The 26,977-nt window shown below is 48.2% G+C and overlaps 1 protein-coding gene across 1 annotated transcript in view; it reads left to right on the top strand.

Moving 5' to 3' along the window:
- Positions 1–7,495, top strand: part of LOC146179269 (uncharacterized) — a 92,068-nt gene extending 84,573 nt beyond the window's left edge. Inside the window, exon 23 of the mRNA XM_084580164.1 lies at positions 7,481–7,495. Within this exon, the coding sequence (XP_084436290.1) occupies positions 7,481–7,495 (15 nt within the window). The remainder of the gene's footprint in view (positions 1–7,480) is intronic.
- The last annotated feature ends 19,482 nt before the right edge of the window (positions 7,496–26,977 follow it).

Here is a 26,977-nt window from a genome sequence, read left to right as displayed (position 1 = left end):
ACATGTTGCCCATACTCGACGACCTCTTGAAGATATTTAGAAGCCAAGATCAATTCACTCAAGCGTTAAATGAAGCGCAGTGAAACGAGAGCTCCACATGTCCATTCTTAACGACCTCTTTGCAGATTGCGGTGCCAAGATCAGTTCACTCACAAGCGCAAAATTAAATGCACTGAAACGAGTGCGCCACATGTCCATTCTCGACGACCTCTCGGCAGAGATTGCGATGCCAAGATCAATTCACTCACAAGCGCTAAAGCGCAGTGAAGCGAGGGCACCACATATGCATTTTCGACGAGCTCTTGGCAGAGATGGCGAAGCCAATGTCCATTCACGTACAAGCGCATGAAGCGCAGAGAAACGAGATCTCCACGTGTCCATTCTTGACGACTTCTTGTCAGACATGGCAAAGCCAAGATCAATTCCCTCACAATCGCTAAATGAAGCGCAGTAAAACGAGAGCCCCACATGTCCATTCTCGACGACCTCTTGGCAGAGATGGCGAATCCATTATCCATTCACTCAGAAGCGCTAAATGAAGCTCTGTGAAACGAGCGCGCCACACGTTGTCCATTCTCAACGACCTCTTGGCAGAGATGGCGAAGCCAAGAGAAATTCACTCAAATGCGCTAAGTGAAGCGCAGTGAAAGGCGAGCGCCACATGTTGTCCATTCTCGATCAGCTTTTGGAGAGATTGCGATGCAAATATCCATTCTCTCACAAGCGCTAATTGAAGTGCAGTGAAACAAGAGCACCACATGTTGTCCATACACACGACCACTTAGCAGAGATTGCGATGCCAAGATCAATTCACTCACAAGCGCAAGATGAAGTGCAGTGAAATGAGAGTGCCAAATGTTGTCCATTCTCGACGACCTTTTGGAGAGATTGCGATGCAAATATCCAATCTCTCAAGCGGTAATTGAAGCGCAGTGAAAAAAGAGCACCACATGTTGTCCATACCCACGACTACTTGGCAGAGATTGCGATGCCAAGATCAACTCACTCACAAGTGCTAAATGAAGCGCAGTGAAACGAGAGCGCCACATGTTGCCCATTCTCGACGACGTCTTGGCAGAGATTTAGAAGCCAAGATCAACTCACTCACAAGCGCTAAATGAAGCGCAGTGAAACGAGTGCGCCACACGTTGCCCATTCTCAACGATGTCTTGGCAGAGATTGCGAAGCCAAGATCAATTCACACACAAGCGCAAGATGAAGCGCAGTGAAATGAGAGTTCCAAATGTTGTCCATTCTCGACGACCTTTTGGCAGAGATTGCGATGCAAATATCCATTCTCTCACATGCGCTAAATGAAGCACAGTGAAACGAGAGTGCCACATGTCCATTCTTGACCTCTTGGCAGAGATTGCGATGCCAAGATCAATTCACTCACAATCGCTAAATGAAGCGCAGTGATAGGTGAGCGCCTTATGTCCATTCTCGACGACCTCTTGGCAGATTGCGATGCCAAGCATCACGAGTACTGTATAATCAGTGTTGATGCTAAATAAAATTATTTGTATTTGTATTTGTATTTGTATAAGATAAATTCACTCACACGCGCTTAATGAAGCGCAGTGAAATGATTGCGCCACATATCCATTTTCGATGACCTCTTCGCAGAGATGGCGAATCCAATATACATTCACTCACAAGCGTTAAATGAAGCTCTGTGAAACGAGCGCGCCACACGGTGCCCATTCTTGATGACTTCTTGGCAGAGATTTAGAAGCCAAGATCAATTCACTCACAAGCGCTAAATAAAGCGCAGTCACACGACAGCGCCACATATCCATTTTCGACGACCTCCTGGCAGAGATGGCGAAGCCAATGTCCATTCACTTACAAGCGCTAAATGAAGCGCAGAGAAACGAGAGCGCCACGTCTCCATTCTCGACTTCTTGGCAGAAATTGCGAAGCCAAATCAATTCACTCACAAGCGCTAAATAAAGCTCAGTGAAACGAGAGCGCCACATTTCCATTCTCGACGAACTCTTGGCAGAGATTGCGAAGCAAAATCCATTCCTCGCAAGCGCTAAATGAAGCGCAGTGAAACGAGCGCGCCTTATGTCCATTCTCAACGACCTATTGGCCGAGATTGCAATATCAAGATCAATTCACTCACAAGCGCTTAATGAAGCGCAGGGAAACGAGAACGCCACATATTGTCCACTCTCGACGACCTCCTTGCAGAGATGGCAAAGCCACTATCCGTTCAGTCACAAGCGCTAAATGAAGCGCGGTGAAACGAGAGCGCCACACATTGCCCATTCTCAACGACGTCTTGGCAGAGATTGCGAAGCCGAGATCAATTCCATCACAAACGCAAGGTGAAGCGCAGTGCAACGAGAGCGCCACATGTTGTCCATTCTCGACGACCTCTTGGCAGAGATGGCGAAGCCAAGATAAATTCACACACAAGCGCTAAATGAAGCGCAGAGAGACGAGAGCGCCACATGTCCAATTCTCGACAACCTCTTGGCAGAGATGGCGAAGCCAAATTCTATTTACTCAGAAGCGCTAAATGAAGCGCGGTGAAACGAGAGCGCCACACGCGACGACGCGTTCTCGATGACGTCTTGGCACAGATTTAAAAGCCAAGATCAATTCACTCACAAGCGCTAAATGAAGCGCAGTGAAACGAGTGCGCCACACGCTGTCCAATCTCGACGTCGTCTTGACAGAGATTGCCGTGCCAAGATCAATTTACTCACAAGCGCTAAATAAAGCGCAGTGAAACGAGAGCACCACATGTTGTCCATTGTCATGACCTCTTGGCAGAGACTGCGATGCCAAGATCAATTCACTCACAAGCGCTAAATGAAGCGCAGTAAAAGGAGAGCACCACATATCCATTTTCACGACCTCATGGCAGCGATTGCGATGCAAATTTCCATTCTCTCACAAGCGCTAAATGAAGCGCAGTGAAACGAGAGCTCCACTCGTTGTCCATTGTCGACGATCTCTTGGCAGAGATTGCGAAGCCAAGATGAATTCCATCACAAACGCAAGGTGAAGCGCAGTGCAACGAGAGCGCCACATGTTGTCCATTCTCGACGATCTCATGGCAGAGATTGCGAAGCCAAGATCAGTTCCCTCACATGCGCTAAATGAAGCACCGTGAAACGAGAGTGCCACATGTCCATTCTTGACCTCTTGGCAGATTGCGATCAGAAGATTAATTCACTCACAAGAGCTAAATGAAACGCTGTGAAAGGAGAGCACCACACTTTGTCCATGCTCGACGACCTCCTTGCAGATATGGCGAAGCCACTATCCGTTCACTCACAAGCGCTAAGTGAAGCGCCGTGAAACGAGAGCGCCACATGTCCATTCTCGACGACCTCTTGGCAGAGACTGCGAAGCCAAGATAAATTCACTCACAAGCGCTAAATGAAGCGCAGTGAAAGGAGAGCGGCACATGTTGCCCATTCTCGACGACCTCTTGGCAGATATTTAGAAGCCAAGATCAATTCACTCAAGCGCTAGATGAAGCGCAGTGAAACGAGAGCTCCACATGTCCATTCTCGACGACCTCTAGGCAGAGATTGCGATGCCAAGATCAATTCACTCACAAGCGCTAAAGCGCAGTGAAGCGAGAGCGCCACATCTGCATTTTCGACGACCTCTTGGCAGAGATGGCGAAGCATGTGTCCATTCACGTACAAGCGCATGAAGCGCGGAGAAACGAGAGCGCCACGTGTCCATCCTTGACGACTTCTTGTCAGAGATGGCAAAGCCAAGATCAATTCACTCACAAGCGCTAAATGAAGCGCAGTGATAGGAGAGCGCCTTATGTCCATTCTTGACGACCTCTTGGCAGATTGCGATGCCAAGATCAATTCACTCACAGGCGCCTAATGAAGCGCAGTGAAATGATTGCGCCACATGTCCATTTTCGATGACCTCTTGGCAGAGATGGTGAAGCCAATATCCATTCTCTCACAACAGCTAAATGAAGCGCATTCAAACGAGAGCCCCACATGTCCATTCTCGACGACCTCTTGGCAGAGATGGCGAATCCATTATCCATTCACTCAGAAGCGCTAAATGAAGCTCTGTGAAACGAACTCGCCACACGTTGCTCATTCTTGACTAGGTCTTGGCAGATATTTGGAAGCCAAGGTCAATTCACTCACAAGAGCTAAATGAAACCAGTGAAATGAGAACACCACACGTTGCCCATTCTCTACAACCTCCTTGCAGAGATGGCGAAGCCACTATCCGTTCACTCACAAGCGCTAAATGAAGCGCAGTGAAACGAGAGGGCCACATGTCCATTCTCAACGACCTCTTGGCAGAGATGGCGAAGCCATGAGAAATTCACTCAAAAGCGCTAAGTGATGCGCAGTGAAAGGCGAGCGCCACATGTTGTCCATTCTCGATGATCTTTTGGAGAGATTGCGATGCAAATATCCATTCTCTCACAAGCGGTAATTGAAGCGCAGTGAAAAAAGAGCACCACATGTTGTCCATACCCACGACCACTTGGCAGAGATTGCGATGCCAAGATCAACTCACTCACAAGTGCTAAATGAAGCGCAGTGAAACGAGAGCGCCACATGTTGCCCATTCTCGACGACGTTTTGGCAGAGATTGCGAAGCCAAGATCAATTCACACACAAGCGCAAGATGAAGCGCAGTGAAATGAGAGTGCCAAATGTTGTCCATTCTCGATGAACTTTTGGAGAGATTGCGATGCAAATATCCACTCTCTCACAAGCGCTAATTGAAGCGCAGTAAAACGAGAGCGCCACATGTTGCCTATTCACGACACCTTCTTGGCAGAGATTGCGAAGCCAAGATCAATTCACACACAAGCGCAAGATGATGCGCAGTGAAATGAGAGTGCCAAATGTTGTCCATTCTCGACGACCTTTTGGCAGAGATTGCGATGCAAATATCCATTCTCTCACATGCGCTAATTGAAGCGCATTCAAACATGAGCACCACATGTCCATACTCACGACCACTTGGGAGAGATTGCGATGCCAAGATCAATTCTCTCACAAGCGCTAAATGAAGCGCAGTGAAACGAGACTGCTACATGTCCATTCTCGACGACCCCTTGGCAAAGATTGCGATGCAAATATCCATTCTCCCACAAGCGCTAAATGAAGCGCCGTGGAACGAGAGCTCCACACGTTGTCCATTCTCGACGATCTCTTGGCAGAGATTGCGAAGACAAGATCAAGTCACTCACATGCGCTAAATGAAGCACAGTGAAACGAGAGTGCCACATGTCCATTCTTGACCTCTTGAAAGAGATTGCGATGCCAAGATCAAGATCAATTCACTCACAATCGCTAAATGAAGCGCAGTGATAGGAGAGCGCCTTATGTCCATTCTCGATGACCTCTTGGCAGATTGCGATGCCAAGATAAATTCACTCACACGCGCTTAATGAAGCGCAGTGAAATGAGTGCGCCAGATTTCCATTTTCGATGACCACTTGGCAGAGATGGCGAATCCAATATCCATTAACTTAGAAGCGCTAAATGAAGCTCTGTGAAACGAGCGCGCCACACGGTGCCCATTCTTGATGACGTCTTGGCAGAGATTTAGAAGCCAAGATCAATTCACTCACAAGCGCTAAATGAAGCGCAGTAAAAGGAGAGCACCACATGTCCATTCTCACGACCTCATGGCAGCGATTGCGATGCAAATTTCCATTCTCTTACAAGCGCTGAATGAAGCGCAGTGAAACGAGAGCGCCTTATGTCCATTCTCGACGACCTATTGGCAGAGATTGCAATGCCAAGATCAGTTCACTCACAAGCGCTTAATGAAGCGCAGGGAAACGAGAACGCCACATATTGTCCATTCTCGACGACCTTCTTGCAGAGATGGCAAAGCCACTATCTGTTCACTCAAAAGCGCTAAATGAAGCGCAGTGAAACGAGAGCGCCACATGTTGTCCATTCTCGACGACGTCTTGGCAGAGATTGCGAAGCCAAGATCAATTCCATCACAAATGCAAGGTGAAGCGCAGTGCAACGAGAGCGCCACATGTTGTGCATTCTCGACGACCTCTTGGCAGACATGGCGAAGCCAAGATAAATTCACACACAAGCGCTAAATGAAGCGCAGAGAGACGAGAAAGCCACATGTCCAATTCTCGACAACCTCTTAGCAGAGATGGCGAAGCCAAATTTCATTTACTCAGAAGCGCGAAATGAAGCGCAGTGAAACGAGTGCGCCACACGCTGTCCAATCTCGACGTCGTCTTGGAAGAAATTGCCTTGCCAAGGTCAATTTACTCACAAGCGCTAAATAAAGCGCAGTGAAACGAGAGCGCCACATGTTGTCCATTGTCATGACCTCTTGGCAGAGACTGCGATGCCAAGATCAATTCACTCACAAGCGCTCAATGAAGCGCAGTAAAAGGAGAGCACCACATGTCCATTCTCACGACCTCATGGCAGCGATTGCGATGCAAATTTCCATTCCCTCACAAGCGCTAAATGAAGCGCAGTGAAACGAGCGCCACATGTTGTCCATTCTCGACGACCTCTTGGCAGAGATGGCGAAACCAAGATAAATTCACACACAAGCGCTATATGAAGCGCAGAGAGACGAGAGCGCCACATGTCCAATTCTCGACAACCTCTTGGCAGAGATGTCGAAGCCAAATTTCATTTACTCAGAAGCGCTAAATGAAGCGCGGTGAAACGAGAGCGCCACACGCGACGCATTCTCGACGACGTCTTGGCAGAGATTTAGAAGCCAAGATCAAATCACTCACAAGCGCTAAATGAAGCGCAGTAAAAGGAGAGCACCACATGTCCATTCTCACGACCTCATGGCAGCGATTGCGATGCAAATTTCAATTCTCTCACAAGCGCTAAATGAAGCGCAGTGAAACGAGAGCTCCACACGTTGTCCATTCTCGACGATCTCATGGCAGAGATTGCGAAGCCAAGATCAATTCACTCAAGCGCTAAATGAAGCGCAGTGAAACGAGAGCGCCACATGCTGTCCATTCTCGATGATCTCATGGCAGAGATTGCGAAGCCAAGATCAGTTCCCTCACATGCGCTAAATGAAGCACCGTGAAACGAGAGTGCCACATGTCCATTCTTGACCTCTTGGCAGATTGCGATCAGAAGATTAATTCACTCACAAGAGCTAAATGAAACGCTGTGAAAGGAGAGCACCACACATTGTCCATGCTCGACGACCTCCTTGCAGATATGGCGAAGCCACTATCCGTTCACTCACAAGCGCTAAGTGAAGCGCCGTGAAACGAGAGCGCCACATGTCCATTCTCGACGACCTCTTGGCAGAGACTGCGAAGCCAAGATAAATTCACTCACAAGCGCTAAATGAAGCGCAGTGAAAGGAGAGCGCCACACGTTGCCCATTCTCGACGACCTCTTGGCAGATATTTAGAACCCAAGATCAATTCACTCAAGCGCTAAATGAAGCGCAGTGAAACGAGAGCTCCACATGTCCATTCTTGACGACCTCTTTGCAGATTGCGGTGCCATGATCAGTTCACTCACAAGCGCAAAATTAAATGCAGTGAAACGATTGCGCCACATGTCCATTCTCGATGACCTCTAGGCAGAGATTGCGATGCCAAGATCAATCACTCACAAGCGCTAAAGCGCAGTGAAGCGAGAGCGCCACATATGCATTTTCGACGACCTCTTGGCAGCGATGGCGAAGCATGTGTCCATTCACGTACAAGCGCATGAAGCGCGGAGAAACGAGAGCGCCACGTGTCCATTCTTGACGACTTCTTGTCAGAGATGGCAAAGCCAAGATCAATTCACTCACAAGCGCTAAATGAAGCGCAGTGATAGGAGAGCGCCATATGTCCATTCTTGACGACCTCTTGGCAGATTGCGATGCCAAGATCAATTCACTCACAGGCGCCTAATGAAGCGCAGTGAAATGATTGCGCCACATGTTCATTTTCGATGACCTCTTGGCAGAGATGGCGAAGCCAATATCCATTCTCTCACAATCGCTAAATGAAGCGCAGTAAACGAGAGCCCCACATGACCATTCTCGACGACCTCTTGGCAGAGATGGCGAATCCATTATCCATTCACTCAGAAGTGCTAAATGAAGCTCTGTGAAACGAACGCGCCACACGTTGCTCATTCTTGATGATGTCTTGGCAGATATTTGGAAGCCAAGGTCAATTCACTCACAAGAGCTAAATGAAACCAGTGAAATGAGAGCACCACACCTTGCCCATTCTCTACAACCTCCTTGCAGAGATGGCGAAGCCACTATCCGTTCACTCACAAGCGCTAAATGAAGCGCAGTGAAAGGCGAGCGCCACATGTTGTCCATTCTCGATGATCTTTGGAGATTGCGATGTTTAATATCCATTCTCTCACAAGCGCTAATTGAAGCGCAGTGAAAAAAGAGCACCACATGTTGTCCATACCCACGACCACTTGGCAGAGATTGCGATGCCAAGATCAACTCACAAGTGCTAAATGAAGCGCAGTGAAACGAGAGCGCCACATGTTGCCAATTCTCGACGACGTCTTGGCAGAGATTTAGAAGCCAAGATCAATTCACTCACAAGCGCTAAATGAAGCGCAGTGAAACGAGCGCGCCTTATGTCCATTCTCGACGACCTATTGGCAGAGATTGCAATGCCAAGATCAATTCACTCACAAGCGCTTAATGAAGCGCAGAGAAACGAGAACGCCACATATTGTCCATTCTGGACGACCTCCTTGCAGAGATGGCAAAGCCACTATCTGTTCACTCAAAAGCGCTAAATGAAGCGCAGTGAAACGAGAGCGCCACATGTTGTCCATTCTCGATGACCGCTTGGCAGAGATGGCGAAGCCAAGATAAATTCTCTCACAACCGCTAAAGGAAGCGCAGTGAAAGGAGAGCGCCACATGTCTATTCTCGACGACCTCTTGGAAGAGATGGCGAAGCCAAAATCCGTTCACTCAGAACCGCTAAATGAAGCGCGGTGAAAAGAGAGCGCCACACATTGCCCATTCTCAACGACGTCTTGGCAGAGGTTGCGAAGCCAAGATCAATTCAATCACAAACGCAAGGTGAAGCGCAGTGCAACGAGAGCGCCACATGTAGTCCATTCTCGACGACCTCTTGGCAGAGATGGCGAAGCCAAGATAAATTCACTCACAAGCGCTAAATGAAGCGCAGTGAGACGAGAGCGCCACATGTCCAATTCTCGACAACCTCTTGGCAGAGATGGCGAAGCCAAATTCCATTTAATCAGAAGCGCTAAATGAAGCGCGGTGAAACGAGAGCGCCAGACGCGACGCATTCTCGACGACGTCTTGGCAGAGATATAGAAGCCAAGATCAATTCACTCACAAGCGCTAAATGAAGCGCAGTGAAACGAGTGCGCCACACGCTGTCCAATCTCGACGTCGTCTTGACAGAGATTGCCGTGCCAAGATCAATTTACTCACAAGCGCTAAATAAAGCGCAGTGAAACGAGAGCGCCACATGTTGTCCATTGTCATGACCTCTTGGCAAAGACTGCGATGCCAAGATCAATTCACTCACAAGTGCTAAATGAAGCGCAGTGAAACGAGAGCGCCACATGTTGCCTATTCACGACACCTTCTTGGCAGAGATTGCGAAGCCGAGATCAATTCACACACAAGCGCAAGAAGAAGCGCAGTGAAATGAGAGTGCCAAATGTTGTCCATTCTCGACGACCTTTTGGCAGAGATTGCGATGCAAATATCCATTCCCTCACATGCGCTAATTGAAGCGCATTCAAACATGAGCACCACATGTCCATACTCACGACCACTTGGGAGAGATTGCGATGCCAAGATCAATTCTCTCACAAGCGCTAAATGAAGCGCAGTGAAACGAGACTGCTACATGTCCATTCTCGACGACCCCTTGGCAAAGATTGCGATGCAAATATCCATTCTCCCACAAGAGCTAAATGAAGCGCCGTGAAACGAGAGCTCCACACGTTGTCCATTCTCGACGATCTCTTGGCAGAGATTGCGAAGACAAGATCAAGTCACTCACATGCGCTAAATGAAGCACAGTGAAACGAGAGTGCCACATGTCCATTCTTGACCTCTTGGCAGAGATTGCGATGCCAAGATCAAGATCAATTCACTCACAATCGCTAAATGAAGCGCAGTGATAGGAGAGCGCCTTATGTCCATTCTCGACGACCTCTTGGCAGATTGCGATGCCAAGATAAATTCACTCACACGCGCTTAATGAAGCGCAGTGAAATGAGTGCGCCACATTTTCATTTTCGATGACCTCTTGGCAGAGATGGCGAATCCAATATCCATTCACTTAGAAGCGCTAAATGAAGCTGTGTTAAACGAGCGCGCCACACGGTGCCCATTCTTGATGACGTCTTGGCAGAGATTTAGAAGCCAAGATCAATTCACTCACAAGCGCTAAATAAAGCGGAGTGACAAGAGAGCGCCACATATCCATTTTCGACGACCTCTTGGCAGAGATGGCGAAGCCAATGTCCATTCACTTACAAGCGCTAAATGAAGCGCAGAGAAACGAGAGCGCCACGTGTCCATTCGCGACTTCTTGGCAGAAATTGCGAAGCCAAATCAATTCACTCACAAGCGATAAATAAAGCTGAGTGAAACGAGAGCGCCACATTTCCATTCTTGACGACCTCTTTGCAGATTGCGGTGCCAAGATCAGTTCACTCACAAGCGCAAAATTAAATGCAGTGAAACGAGTGCGCCACATGTCCATTCTCGACGACCTCTTGGCAGAGATTGCGATGCCAAGATCAATTCACTCACAAGCGCTAAAGCGCAGTGAAGCGAGAGCGCCACATATGCATTTTCGACGAACTCTTGGCAGAGATGGCGAAGCCAATGTCCATTCACGTACAAGCGCATGAAGCGCAGAGAAACGAGAGCGCCACGTGTCCATTCTTGACGACTTCTTGTCAGAGATGGCAAAGCCAAGACCAATTCACTCACAAGCGCTAAATGAAGCGCAGTGATAGGAGAGCGCCTTATGTCCATTCTCGACGACATCTTGGCAGATTGCGATGCCAAGATCAATTCACTCACAGGCGCCTAATGAGCGCAGTGAAATGATTGCGCCACATGTCCATTTTCGATGACCTCTTGGCAGAGATGGCGAAGCCAATATCCATTCTCTCACAATCGCTAAATGAAGCGCAGTAAAACGAGAGCCCCACATGTCCATTGTCGACGACCTCTTGGCAGAGATGGCGAATCCATTATCCATTCACTCAGAAGCGCTAAATGAAGCTCTGTGAAACGAGCGCGCCACACGTTGCTCATTCTTGACGACGTCTTGGCAGATATTTGGAAGCCAAGGTCAATTCACTCACAAGAGCTAAATGAAACCAGTGAAATGAGAGCACCACACGTTGCCCATTCTCTACAACCTCCTTGCAGAGATGGCGAAGCCACTATCCGTTCACTCACAAGGGCTAAATGAAGCGCAGTGAAACGAGGGCGCCACATGTTGTCCATTCTCAACGACCTCTTGGCAGAGATGGCGAAGCCAAGATAAACTCACTCACAAGCGCAAGATGAAGTGCAGTGAAATGAGAGTGCCAAATGTTGTCCCTTCTCGATGACCTTTTGGAGAGATTGCGATGCAATTATCCATTCTCTCACAAGCGCTAATTGAAGCGCAGTGAAACAAGAGCACCACATGTTGTCCATATACACGACCACTTGGCGGAGATTGCGATGCCAAGATCATTTCACTCACAAGCGCAAGATGAAGTGCAGTGAAATGAGAGTGCCAAATGTTGTCCATTCTCGATGACCTTTTGGAGAGATTGCGATGCAAATATCCATTCTCTCACAAGCGGTAATTGAAGCGCAGTGAAAAAAGAGCACCACATGTTGTCCATACTCACGACCACTTGGCAGAGATTGCGATGCCAAGATCAACTCACTCACGAGTGCTAAATGAAGCGCAGTGAAACGAGAGCGCCACATGTTGCCCATTCTCGACGACGTCTTGGCAGAGATTTAGAAGCCAAGATCGATTCACTCACACGCGCTAAATGAAGCGCAGTGAAACGAGTGCGCCACACGTTGCCCATTCTCAACGATGTCTTGGCAGAGATTGCGAAGCCAAGATCAATTCACACACAAGCGCAAGATGAAGCGCAGTGAAATGAGAGTGCCATATGTTTTCCATTCTCGATGACCTTTTTGGAGAGTTTGCGATGCAAATATCCATTCTCTCACAAGCGCTAATTGAAGCGCATTCAAACATGAGCACCACATGTCCATACTCACGACCACTTGGGAGAGATTGCGATGCCAAGATCAATTCTCTCACAAGCGCTAAATGAAGCGCAGTGAAACGAGAGCGCCACATGTTGCCTATTCACGACACCTTCTTGGCAGAGATTGCGAAGCCAAGATCAATTCACACACAAGCGCAAAATGAAGCGCAGTGAAATGAGAGTTCCAAATGTTGTCCATTCTCGACGATCTTTTGGCAGAGATTGCGATGCAAATATCCATTATCTCACAAGCGCTAATTGAAGCGCATTCAAACATGAGCACCACATGTCCATACTCACGACCACTTGGGAGAGATTGCGATGCCAAGATCAATTCTCTCACAAGCGCTAAATGAAGCGCAGTGAAACGAGACTGCTACATGTCCATTCTCGACGACCCCTTGGCAAAGATTGCGATGCAAATATCCATTCTCCCACAAGCGCTAAATGAAGCGCCGTGAAACGAGAGCTCCACACGTTGTCCATTCTCGACGATCTCTTGGCAGAGATTGCGAAGACAAGATCAAGTCACTCACATGCGCTAAATGAAGCACAGTGAAACGAGAGTGCAACATGTCCATTCTTGACTTCTTGGCAGAGATTGCGATGCCAAGGTCAATTCACTCACAATCGCTAAATGAAGCGCAGTGATAGGAGAGCTCCTTATGTCCATTCTCGACGACCTCTTGGCAGATTGCGATGCCAAGATAAATTCACTCACACGCGCTTAATGAAGCGCAGTGAAATGAGTGCGCCACATTTCCATTTTCGATGACCTCTTGGCAGAGATGGCGAATCCAATATCCATTCACTTAGAAGCGCTAAATGAAGCTCTATGAAACGAGCGCGCCACACGGTGTCCATTCTTGATGACGTCTTGGCAGAGATTTAGAAGCCAAGATCAATTCACTCACAAGCGCTAAATGAAGCGCAGTAAAAGGAGAGCACCACATGTCCATTCTCACGACCTCATGGCAGCGATTGCGATGCAAATTTCCATTCTCTTACAAGCGCTGAATGAAGCGCAGTGAAACGAGAGCGCCACATTTCCATTCTCGACAAACCCTTGGCAGAGATTGCGAAGCAAAATCCATTCCTCGCAAGCGCTAAATGAAGCGCAGTGAAACGAGCGCGCCTTATGTCCATTCTCGACGACCTATTGGCAGAGATTGCAATGCCAAGATCAATTCACTCACAAGCGCTTAATGAAGCGCAGGGAAACGAGAACGCCACATATTGTCCATTCTCGGCAACCTCCTTGACGAGATGACAAAGCCACTATCCGTTCACTCACAAGCGCTAAATGAAGCGCAGTGAAACGAGGGCGCCACATGTTGTCCATTCTCAACGACCTCTTGGCAGAGATGGCGAAGTCAAGATAAACTCACTCACAAGCGCAAGATGAAGTGCAGTGAAATGAGAGTGCCAAATGTTGTCCCTTCTCGATGACCTTTTGGAGAGATTGCGATGCAAATATCCATTCTCTCACAAGCGCTAATTGAAGCGCAGTGAAACAAGAGCACCACATGTTGTCCATATACACGACCACTTGGCGGAGATTGCGATGCCAAGATCATTTCACTCACAAGCGCAAGATGAAGTGCAGTGAAATGAGAGTGCCAAATGTTGTCCATTCTCGATGACCTTTTGGAGAGATTGCGATGCAAATATCCATTCTCTCACAAGCGGTAATTGAAGCGCAGTGAAAAAAGAGCACCACATGTTGTCCATACTCACGACCACTTGGCAGAGATTGCGATGCCAAGATCAACTCACTCACAAGTGCTAAATGAAGCGCAGTGAAACGAGAGCGCCGCATGTTGCCCATTCTCGACGACGTCTTGGCAGAGATTTAGAAGCCAAGATCGATTCACTCACACGCGCTAAATGAAGCGCAGTGAAACGAGTGCGCCACACGTTGCCCATTCTCAACGATGTATTGGCAGAGATTGCGAAGCCAAGATCAATTCACACACAAGCGCAAGATGAAGCGCAGTGAAATGAGAGTGCCATATGTTTTCCATTCTCGATGACCTTTTTGGAGAGTTTGCGATGCAAATATCCATTCTCTCACAAGCGCTAATTGAAGCGCATTCAAACATGAGCACCACATGTCCATACTCACGACCACTTGGGAGAGATTGCGATGCCAAGATCAATTCTCTCACAAGCGCTAAATGAAGCGCAGTGAAACGAGAGCGCCACATGTTGCCTATTCACGACACCTTCTTGGCAGAGATTGCGAAGCCAAGATCAATTCACACACAAGCGCAAGATGAAGCGCAGTGAAATGAGAGTGCCAAATGTTGTCCATTCTCGACGATCTTTTGGCAGAGATTGCGATGCAAATATCCATTATCTCACAAGCGCTAATTGAAGCGCATTCAAACATGAGCACCACATGTCCATACTCACGACCACTTGGGAGAGATTGCGATGCCAAGATCAATTCTCTCACAAGCGCTAAATGAAGCGCAGTGAAACGAGACTGCTACATGTCCATTCTCGACGACCCCTTGGCAAAGATTGCGATGCAAATATCCATTCTCCCACAAGCGCTAAATGAAGCGCCGTGAAACGAGCTCCACACGTTGTCCATTCTCGACGATCTCTTGGCAGAGATTGCGAAGACAAGATCAAGTCACTCACATGCGCTAAATGAAGCACAGTGAAACGAGAGTGCCACATGTCCATTCTTGACTTCTTGGCAGAGATTGCGATGCCAAGGTCAATTCACTCACAATCGCTAAATGAAGCGCAGTGATAGGAGAGCTCCTTATGTCCATTCTCGACGACCTCTTGGCAGATTGCGATGCCAAGATAAATTCACTCACACGCGCTTAATGAAGCGCAGTGAAATGAGTGCGCCACATTTCCATTTTCGATGACCTCTTGGCAGAGATGGCGAATCCAATATCCATTCACTTAGAAGCGCTAAATGAAGCTCTATGAAACGAGCGCGCCACACGGTGCCCATTCTTGATGACGTCTTGGCAGAGATTTAGAAGCCAAGATCAATTCACTCACAAGCGCTAAATGAAGCGCAGTAAACGGAGAGCACCACATGTCCATTCTCACGACCTCATGGCAGCGATTGCGATGCAAATTTCCATTCTCTTACAAGCGCTGAATGAAGCGCAGTGAAACGAGAGCGCCACATTTCCATTCTCGACGAACCCTTGGCAGAGATTGCGAAGCAAAATCCATTCCTCGCAAGCGCTAAATGAAGCGCAGTGAAACGAGCGCGCCTTATGTCCATTCTCGACGACCTATTGGCAGAGATTGCAATGCCAAGATCAATTCACTCACAAGCGCTTAATGAAGCGCAGGGAAACGAGAACGCCACATGTTGTCCATTCTCGACGACCGCTTGGCAGAGATTGCGTAGCCAAGATCAATTCACTCACAAACGCAAGGTGAAGCGCAGTGCAACGAGAGCGCCACATGTTGTCCATTCTCGACGACCTCTTGGCAGAAATGGCGAAGCCAAGATAAATTCACTCACAAGCGCTAAATGAAGCGCAGTGAGACGAGAGCGCCACATGTTGTCCAATCTCGACCACTGGCAGAAATTGCCGTGCCAAGATCAATTCACTCACAAGCGCTAAATGAAACGCAGTAAAAGGAGAGCACCACATGTCCATTCTCACGACCTCATGGCAGCGATTGCGATGCAAATTTCCATTCTCACACAAGCGCTGAATGAAGCGCAGTGAAACGAGAGCTCCACACGTTGTCCATTCTCGACGATCTCATGGCAGAGACTGCGAAGCCAAGATCAATTCACTCAAGCGCTCAATGAAGCGCAGTGAAACGAGAGCGCCACATGTTGTCCATTCTCGACGATCTCATGGCAGAGATTGCGAAGCCAAGATCAGTTCCCTCACATGCGCTAAATGAAGCACCGTGAAACAAGACTGCCACATGTCCATTCTTGACCTCTTGGCAGATTGCGATCAGAAGATTAATTCACTCACAAGAGCTAAATGAAACGCTGTGAAAGGAGCACCATACATTGTCCATGCTCGACGACCTCCTTGCAGATATGGCGAAGCCACTATCCGTTCACTCACAAGCGCTAAGTGAAGCACCGTGAAACGAGAGCGCCTCATGTCCATTCTCGACGACCTCTTGGCAGAGACTGCGAAGCCAAGATAAATTCACTCACAAGCGCTAAATGAAGCGCAGTGAAAGGAGAGCGCCACGTGTTGCCCATACTCGACGACCTCTTGGCAGATATTTAGAAGCCAAGATGAATTCACTCAAGCGCTAAATGAAGCGCAGTGAAACGAGAGCTCCACATGTCCATTCTTAACGACCTCTTTGCAGATTGCGGTGCCAAGATCAGTTCACTCACAAGCGCAAAATTAAATGCAGTGAAACGAGTGCGCCACATGTCCATTCTCGACGACCTCTTGGCAGAGATTGCGACGCCAAGATCAATTCACTCACAAGCGCTAAAGCGCAGTGAAGCGAGAGCACCACATATGCATTTTCGACCACCTCTTGGCAGAGATGGCGAAGCCAATGTCCATTCACGTACAAGCGCATGAAGCGCAGAGAAACGAGAGCGCCACGTGTCCATTCTTGACGACTTCTTGTCAGAGATGGCAAAGCCAAGACCAATTCACTCACAAGCGCTAAATGAAGCGCAGTGATAGGAGAGCGCCTTATGTCCATTCTCGACGACATCTTGGCAGATTGCGATGCCAAGATCAATTCACTCACAGGCGCCTAATGAGCGCAGTGAAATGATTGCGCCACATGTCCATTTTCGATGACCTCTTGGCAGAGATGGCGAAGCCAATATCCATTCTCTCACAATCGCTAAATGAAGCGCAGTAAAACGAGAGCCCCACATGTCCATTGTCGACGACCTCTTGGCAGAGATGGCGAATCCATTATCCATTCACTCAGAAGCGCTAAATGAAGCTCTGTGAAACGAGCGCGCCACACGTTGCTCATTCTTGACGACGTCTTGGCAGATATTTGGAAGCCAAGGTCAATTCACTCACAAGAGCTAAATGAAACCAGTGAAATGAGAGCACCACACGTTGCCCATTCTCTACAACCTCCTTGCAGAGATGGCGAAGCCACTATCCGTTCACTCACAAGGGCTAAATGAAGCGCAGTGAAACGAGGGCGCCACATGTTGTCCATTCTCAACGACCTCTTGGCAGAGATGGCGAAGCCAAGATAAACTCACTCACAAGCGCAAGATGAAGTGCAGTGAAATGAGAGTGCCAAATGTTGTCCCTTCTCGATGACCTTTTGGAGAGATTGCGATGCAATTATCCATTCTCTCACAAGCGCTAATTGAAGCGCAGTGAAACAAGAGCACCACATGTTGTCCATATACACGACCACTTGGCGGAGATTGCGATGCCAAGATCATTTCACTCACAAGCGCAAGATGAAGTGCAGTGAAATGAGAGTGCCAAATGTTGTCCATTCTCGATGACCTTTTGGAGAGATTGCGATGCAAATATCCATTCTCTCACAAGCGGTAATTGAAGCGCAGTGAAAAAAGAGCACCACATGTTGTCCATACTCACGACCACTTGGCAGAGATTGCGATACCAAGATCAACTCACTCACGAGTGCTAAATGAAGCGCAGTGAAACGAGAGCGCCACATGTTGCCCATTCTCGACGACGTCTTGGCAGAGATTTAGAAGCCAAGATCGATTCACTCACACGCGCTAAATGAAGCGCAGTGAAACGAGTGCGCCACACGTTGCCCATTCTCAACGATGTCTTGGCAGAGATTGCGAAGCCAAGATCAATTCACACACAAGCGCAAGATGAAGCGCAGTGAAATGAGAGTGCCATATGTTTTCCATTCTCGATGACCTTTTTGGAGAGTTTGCGATGCAAATATCCATTCTCTCACAAGCGCTAATTGAAGCGCATTCAAACATGAGCACCACATGTCCATACTCACGACCACTTGGGAGAGATTGCGATGCCAAGATCAATTCTCTCACAAGCGCTAAATGAAGCGCAGTGAAACGAGAGCGCCACATGTTGCCTATTCACGACACCTTCTTGGCAGAGATTGCGAAGCCAAGATCAATTCACACACAAGCGCAAGATGAAGCGCAGTGAAATGAGAGTGCCAAATGTTGTCCATTCTCGACGATCTTTTGGCAGAGATTGCGATGCAAATATCCATTATCTCACAAGCGCTAATTGAAGCGCATTCAAACATGAGCACCACATGTCCAAACTCACGACCACTTGGGAGAGATTGCGATGCCAAGATCAATTCTCTCACAAGCGCTAAATGAAGCGCAGTGAAACGAGACTGCTACATGTCCATTCTCGACGACCCCTTGGCAAAGATTGCGATGCAAATATCCATTCTCCCACAAGCGCTAAATGAAGCGCCGTGAAACGAGAGCTCCACACGTTGTCCATTCTCGACGATCTCTTGGCAGAGATTGCGAAGACAAGATCAAGTCACTCACATGCGCTAAATGAAGCACAGTGAAACGAGAATGCAACATGTCCATTCTTGACTTCTTGGCAGAGATTGCGATGCCAAGGTCAATTCACTCACAATCGCTAAATGAAGCGCAGTGATAGGAGAGCTCCTTATGTCCATTCTCGACGACCTCTTGGCAGATTGCGATGCCAAGATAAATTCACTCACACGCGCTTAATGAAGCGCAGTGAAATGAGTGCGCCACATTTCCATTTTCGATGACCTCTTGGCAGAGATGGCGAATCCAATATCCATTCACTTAGAAGCGCTAAATGAAGCTCTATGAAACGAGCGCGCCACACGGTGTCCATTCTTGATGACGTCTTGGCAGAGATTTAGAAGCCAAGATCAATTCACTCACAAGCGCTAAATGAAGCGCAGTAAAAGGAGAGCACCACATGTCCATTCTCACGACCTCATGGCAGCGATTGCGATGCAAATTTCCATTCTCTTACAAGCGCTGAATGAAGCGCAGTGAAACGAGAGCGCCACATTTCCATTCTCGACAAACCCTTGGCAGAGATTGCGAAGCAAAATCCATTCCTCGCAAGCGCTAAATGAAGCGCAGTGAAACGAGCGCGCCTTATGTCCATTCTCGACGACCTATTGGCAGAGATTGCAATGCCAAGATCAATTCACTCACAAGCGCTTAATGAAGCGCAGGGAAACGAGAACGCCACATATTGTCCATTCTCGGCAACCTCCTTGACGAGATGACAAAGCCACTATCCGTTCACTCACAAGCGCTAAATGAAGCGCAGTGAAACGAGGGCGCCACATGTTGTCCATTCTCAACGACCTCTTGGCAGAGATGGCGAAGTCAAGATAAACTCACTCACAAGCGCAAGATGAAGTGCAGTGAAATGAGAGTGCCAAATGTTGTCCCTTCTCGATGACCTTTTGGAGAGATTGCGATGCAAATATCCATTCTCTCACAAGCGCTAATTGAAGCGCAGTGAAACAAGAGCACCACATGTCCATTCTCACGACCTCATGGCAGCGATTGCGATGCAAATTTCCATTCTCTCACAAGCGCTGAATGAAGCGCAGTGAAACGAGAGCTCCACACGTTGTCCATTCTCGACGATCTCATGGCAGAGACTGCGAAGCCAAGATCAATTCACTCAAGCGCTAAATGAAGCGCAGTGAAACGAGAGCGCCACATGTTGTCCATTCTCGACGATCTCATGGCAGAGATTGCGAAGCCAAGATCAGTTCCCTCACATGCGCTAAATGAAGCACCGTGAAACAAGACTGCCACATGTCCATTCTTGACCTCTTGGCAGATTGCGATCAGAAGATTAATTCACTCACAAGAGCTAAATGAAACGCTGTGAAAGGAGAGCACCATACATTGTCCATGCTCGACGACCTCCTTGCAGATATGGCGAAGCCACTATCCGTTCACTCACAAGCGCTAAGTGAAGCACCGTGAAACGAGAGCGCCTCATGTCCATTCTCGACGACCTCTTGGCAGAGACTGCGAAGCCAAGATAAATTCACTAACAAGCGCTAAATGAAGCGCAGTGAAAGGAGAGCGCCACGTGTTGCCCATACTCGACGACCTCTTGGCAGATATTTAGAAGCCAAGATGAATTCACTCAAGCGCTAAATGAAGCGCAGTGAAACGAGAGCTCCACATGTCCATTCTTAACGACCTCTTTGCAGATTGCGGTGCCAAGATCAGTTCACTCACAAGCGCAAAATTAAATGCAGTGAAACGAGTGCGCCACATGTCCATTCTCGACGACCTCTTGGCAGAGATTGCGACGCCAAGATCAATTCACTCACAAGCGCTAAAGCGCAGTGAAGCGAGAGCACCACATATGCATTTTCGACCACCTCTTGGCAGAGATGGCGAAGCCAATGTCCATTCACGTACAAGCGCATGAAGCGCAGAGAAACGAGAGCGCCACGTGTCCATTCTTGACGACTTCTTGTCAGAGATGGCAAAGCTAAGATCAATTCACTCACAAGCGCTAAATGAAGCGCAGTGATAGGAGAGCGCCTTATGTCCATTCTCGACGACCTCTTGGCAGATTGCGATGCCAAGATCAATTCACTCACAGGCGCCTAATGAAGCGCAGTGAAATGATTGCGCCACATGTCCATTTTCGATGACCTCTTGGGAGAGATGGCGAAGCCAATATCCATTCTCTCACAATCGCTAAATGAAGCGCAGTAAAACGAGAGCCCCACATGTCCATTCTCGACGACCTCTTAGCAGAGATGGCGAATCATTATCCATTCACTCAGAAGCGCTAAATGAAGCTCTGTGAAACGAGCGCGCCACACGTTGCTCATTCTTGACGATGTTTTGGCAGATAATGGAAGCCAAGGCCAATTCACTCACAAGAGCTAAATGAAACCAGTGAAATGAGAGCACCACACGTTGCCCATTCTCTACAACCTCCTTGCAGAGATGGCGAAGCCACTATCCGTTCACTCACAAGCGCTAAATGAAGCGCAGTGAAACGAGAGCGCCAGATGTTGTCCATTCTCAACGACCTCTTGGCAGAGATGGCGAAGCCAAGAGAAATTCACTCAAAAGCGCTAAGTGAAGTGCAGTGAAAGGCGAGCGCACATGTTGTCCATTCTCGATCACCTTTTGGAGAGATTGCGATGCAAATATCCATTCTCTCACAAGCGCTAATTGAAGTGCAGTGAAACAAGAGCACCACATGTTGTCCATACACACGACCACTTAGCAGAGATTGCGATGCCAAGATCAATTCACTCACAAGCGCAAGATGAAGTGCAGTGAAATGAGAGAGCCAAATGTTGTCCATTCTCGACGACCTTTTGGAGAGATTGCGATGCAAATATCCATTCTCTCACAAGCGGTAATTGAAGCGCAGTGAAAAAAGAGCACCACATGTTGTCCATACCCACGACCACTTCGCAGAGATTGCGTGGCCAAGATCAACTCACTCACAAGTGCTAAATGAAGCGCAGTGAAACGAGAGCGCCACATGTTGCCCATTCTCGACGACGTCTTGGCAGAGATTTAGAAGCCAAGATCAACTCACTCACAAGCGCTAAATGAAGCGCAGTGAAACGATTGCGCCACACGTTGCCCATTCTCAACGATGTCTTGGCAGAGATTGCGAAGCCAAAATCAATTCACACACAAGCGCAAGATGAAGCGCAGTGAAATGAGAGTGCCAAGTGTTGTCCATTCTCGATGACCTTTAGGAGAGATTGCGATGCAAATATCCATTCTCTCACAAGCGCTAATTGAAGCGCAGTGAAACAAGAGCGCCACATGTTCTCCATACTCACGACAACTTGGCAGAGATTGCCATGCCAAGATCAATTCACTCACAAGTGCAAAATGAAGCGCAGTGAAACGAGAGCGCCACATGTTGCCTATTCTCGACACCTTCTTGGCAGAGATTGCGAAGCCAAGATCAATTCACACACAAGCGCAAGATGAAGCGCAGTGAAATGAGAGTGCCAAATGTTGTCCATTCTCGACGACCTTTTGGCAGAGATTGCGATGCAAATATCCATTCTCTCACAAGCGCTAATTGAAGCGCATTCAAACATGAGCACATGTCCATACTCACGACCACTTGGGAGAGATTGCGATGCCAAGATCAATTCTCTCACAAGCGCTAAATGAAGCGCAGTGAAACGAGACTGCTACATGCCCATTCTCGACGACACCTTGGCAAAGATTGCTATGCAAATATCCATTCTTCCACAAGCGCTAAATGAAGCGCCGTGAAACGAGAGCTCCACACGTTGTCCATTCTCGACGATCTCTTGGCAGAGATTGCGAAGACAAGATCAAGTCACTCACATGCGCTAAATGAAGCACAGTGAAACGAGAGTGCCACATGTCCATTCTTGACCTCTTGGCAGAGATTGCGATGCCAAGATCAATTCACTCACAATCGCTAAATGAAGCGCAGTGATAGGAGAGCGCTTTATGTGCATTCTCGACGACCTCTTGGCAGATTGCGATGCCAAGATAAATTCACTCACACGCGCTTAATGAAGCGCAGTGAAATGAGTGCGCCACATTTCCATTTTCGATGACCTCTTGGCAGAGATGGCGAATCCAATATCCATTCACTCAGAAGCGCTAAATGAAGCGCAGAGAAACGAGAGCGCCACGTGTCCATTCTCGACCTCTTGTCAGAAATTGCGAAGCCAAATCAATTCACTCACAAGCGCTAAATAAAGCTCAGTGAAACGAGCGCGCCTTATGTCCATTCTCGACGACCTATTGGCAGAGATTGCAATGCCAAGGTCAATTCACTCACAAGCGCTTAATGAAGCGCAGGGAAACGGGAACGCCACATATTGTCCTTTCTCGACGACCTCCTTGCAGAGATGGCAAAGCCACTATCCGTTCACTCACAAGCGCTAAATGAAGCGCAGTGAAACGAGAGCGCCATATGTTGTCTATTCTCGACGACCTCTTGGAAGAGATGGCGAAGCCAAAATCCGTTCACTCAGAACCGCTAAATGAAGTGCGGTGAAACGAGAGCGCCACACATTGCCCATTCTCAACGACGTCTTGGCAGATTGCGAAGCCAAGATCAATTCCATCACAAACGCAAGGTGAAGCGCAGTGCAACGAGAGCGCCACATGTTGTCCACTCTCGACGACCTCTTGGCAGAGATTTAGAAGCCAAGATCAATTCACTCACAAGCGCTAAATGAAGCGCAGTGAAACGAGTGCGCCACACGCTGTCCAATCTCGACGTCGTCTTGACAGAGATTGCCGTGCCAAGATCAATTCACTCACAAGCGCTAAATGAAACTCAGTAAAACGAGTGCGCCACATGTTGTCCAATCTCGACGACCTCTTGGAATAAATTGCCGTGCCAAGATCAATTTACTCACAAGCGCTAAATAAAGCGCAGTGAAACGAGAGCGCCACATGTTGTCCATTGTCATGACCTTTTGGCAGAGACTGCGATGCCAAGATCAATTCACTCACAAGCGCTAAATGAAGCGCAGTAAAAGGAGAGCACCACATGTCCATTCTCACGACCTCATGGCAGCGATTGCGATGCAAATTTCCATTCTCTCACAAACGCTAAATGAAGCGCAGTGAAACGAGAGCTCCACACGTTGTCCATTCTCGACGATCTCATGGCAGAGATTGCGAAGCCAAGATCAATTTACTCAAGCGCTAAATGAAGCGCAGTGAAACGAGAGCGCCACATGTCCATTCTCGACGATCTCATGGCAGAGATTGCGAAGCCAAGATCAGTTCCCTCACATGCGCTAAATGAAGCACCGTGAAACGAGAGTGCCACGTGTCCATTCTTGACCTCTTGGCAGATTGCGATCAGAAGATTAATTCACTCACAAGAGCTAAATGAAACGCTGTGAAACGAGAGCACCACACATTGTCAATGCTCGACGACCTCCTTGCAGATATGGCAAAGCCACTATCCGTTCACTCACAAGCGCTAAGTGAAGCGCCGTGAAACGAGAGCGGCACATGTCCACTCTCGACGACCTCTTGGCAGAGACTGCGAAGCCAAGATAAATTCACTCACAAGCGCTAAATGAAGCGCAGTGAAAGGAGAGCACCACATGTTGCCCATACTCGACGACCTCTTGAAGATATTTAGAAGCCAAGATCAATTCACTCAAGCGTTAAATGAAGCGCAGTGAAACGAGAGCTCCACATGTCCATTCTTAACGACCTCTTTGCAGATTGCGGTGCCAAGATCAGTTCACTCACAAGCGCAAAATTAAATGCACTGAAACGAGTGCGCCACATGTCCATTCTCGACGACCTCTCGGCAGAGATTGCGATGCCAAGATCAATTCACTCACAAGCGCTAAAGCGCAGTGAAGCGAGGGCACCACATATGCATTTTCGACGAGCTCTTGGCAGAGATGGCGAAGCCAATGTCCATTCACGTACAAGCGCATGAAGCGCAGAGAAACGAGATCTCCACGTGTCCATTCTTGACGACTTCTTGTCAGACATGGCAAAGCCAAGATCAATTCCCTCACAATCGCTAAATGAAGCGCAGTAAAACGAGAGCCCCACATGTCCATTCTCGACGACCTCTTGGCAGAGATGGCGAATCCATTATCCATTCACTCAGAAGCGCTAAATGAAGCTCTGTGAAACGAGCGCGCCACACGTTGTCCATTCTCAACGACCTCTTGGCAGAGATGGCGAAGCCAAGAGAAATTCACTCAAATGCGCTAAGTGAAGCGCAGTGAAAGGCGAGCGCCACATGTTGTCCATTCTCGATCAGCTTTTGGAGAGATTGCGATGCAAATATCCATTCTCTCACAAGCGCTAATTGAAGTGCAGTGAAACAAGAGCACCACATGTTGTCCATACACACGACCACTTAGCAGAGATTGCGATGCCAAGATCAATTCACTCACAAGCGCAAGATGAAGTGCAGTGAAATGAGAGTGCCAAATGTTGTCCATTCTCGACGACCTTTTGGAGAGATTGCGATGCAAATATCCAATCTCTCAAGCGGTAATTGAAGCGCAGTGAAAAAAGAGCACCACATGTTGTCCATACCCACGACTACTTGGCAGAGATTGCGATGCCAAGATCAACTCACTCACAAGTGCTAAATGAAGCGCAGTGAAACGAGAGCGCCACATGTTGCCCATTCTCGACGACGTCTTGGCAGAGATTTAGAAGCCAAGATCAACTCACTCACAAGCGCTAAATGAAGCGCAGTGAAACGAAAGCGCCACACGTTGCCCATTCTCAACGATGTCTTGGCAGAGATTGCGAAGCCAAGATCAATTCACACACAAGCGCAAGATGAAGCGCAGTGAAATGAGAGTGCCAAATGTTGTCCATTCTCGATGAACTTTTGGAGAGATTGCGATGCAAATATCCACTCTCTCACAAGCGCTAATTGAAGCGCAGTAAAACGAGAGCGCCACATGTTGCCTATTCACGACACCTTCTTGGCAGAGATTGCGAAGCCAAGATCAATTCACACACAAGCGCAAGATGATGCGCAGTGAAATGAGAGTGCCAAATGTTGTCCATTCTCGACGACCTTTTGGCAGAGATTGCGATGCAAATATCCATTCTCTCACATGCGCTAATTGAAGCGCATTCAAACATGAGCACCACATGTCCATACTCACGACCACTTGGGAGAGATTGCGATGCCAAGATCAATTCTCTCACAAGCGCTAAATGAAGCGCAGTGAAACGAGACTGCTACATGTCCATTCTCGACGACCCCTTGGCAAAGATTGCGATGCAAATATCCATTCTCCCACAAGCGCTAAATGAAGCGCCGTGGAACGAGAGCTCCACACGTTGTCCATTCTCGACGATCTCTTGGCAGAGATTGCGAAGACAAGATCAAGTCACTCACATGCGCTAAATGAAGCACAGTGAAACGAGAGTGCCACATGTCCATTCTTGACCTCTTGAAAGAGATTGCGATGCCAAGATCAAGATCAATTCACTCACAATCGCTAAATGAAGCGCAGTGATAGGAGAGCGCCTTATGTCCATTCTCGATGACCTCTTGGCAGATTGCGATGCCAAGATAAATTCACTCACACGCGCTTAATGAAGCGCAGTGAAATGAGTGCGCCAGATTTCCATTTTCGATGACCACTTGGCAGAGATGGCGAATCCAATATCCATTAACTTAGAAGCGCTAAATGAAGCTCTGTGAAACGAGCGCGCCACACGGTGCCCATTCTTGATGACGTCTTGGCAGAGATTTAGAAGCCAAGATCAATTCACTCACAAGCGCTAAATGAAGCGCAGTAAAAGGAGAGCACCACATGTCCATTCTCACGACCTCATGGCAGCGATTGCGATGCAAATTTCCATTCTCTTACAAGCGCTGAATGAAGCGCAGTGAAACGAGAGCGCCTTATGTCCATTCTCGACGACCTATTGGCAGAGATTGCAATGCCAAGATCAGTTCACTCACAAGCGCTTAATGAAGCGCAGGGAAACGAGAACGCCACATATTGTCCATTCTCGACGACCTTCTTGCAGAGATGGCAAAGCCACTATCTGTTCACTCAAAAGCGCTAAATGAAGCGCAGTGAAACGAGAGCGCCACATGTTGTCCATTCTCGACGACGTCTTGGCAGAGATTGCGAAGCCAAGATCAATTCCATCACAAATGCAAGGTGAAGCGCAGTGCAACGAGAGCGCCACATGTTGTGCATTCTCGACGACCTCTTGGCAGACATGGCGAAGCCAAGATAAATTCACACACAAGCGCTAAATGAAGCGCAGAGAGACGAGAAAGCCACATG

This window comes from Amblyomma maculatum, chromosome 9, assembly GCF_055883805.1.
Source record: "Amblyomma maculatum isolate TAMU_Amacu chromosome 9, ASM5588380v1, whole genome shotgun sequence".
NCBI classification, from domain to species: Eukaryota; Metazoa; Arthropoda; class Arachnida; order Ixodida; family Ixodidae; genus Amblyomma; species Amblyomma maculatum.
This window is presented reverse-complemented; position numbering and strand designations above follow the sequence as displayed.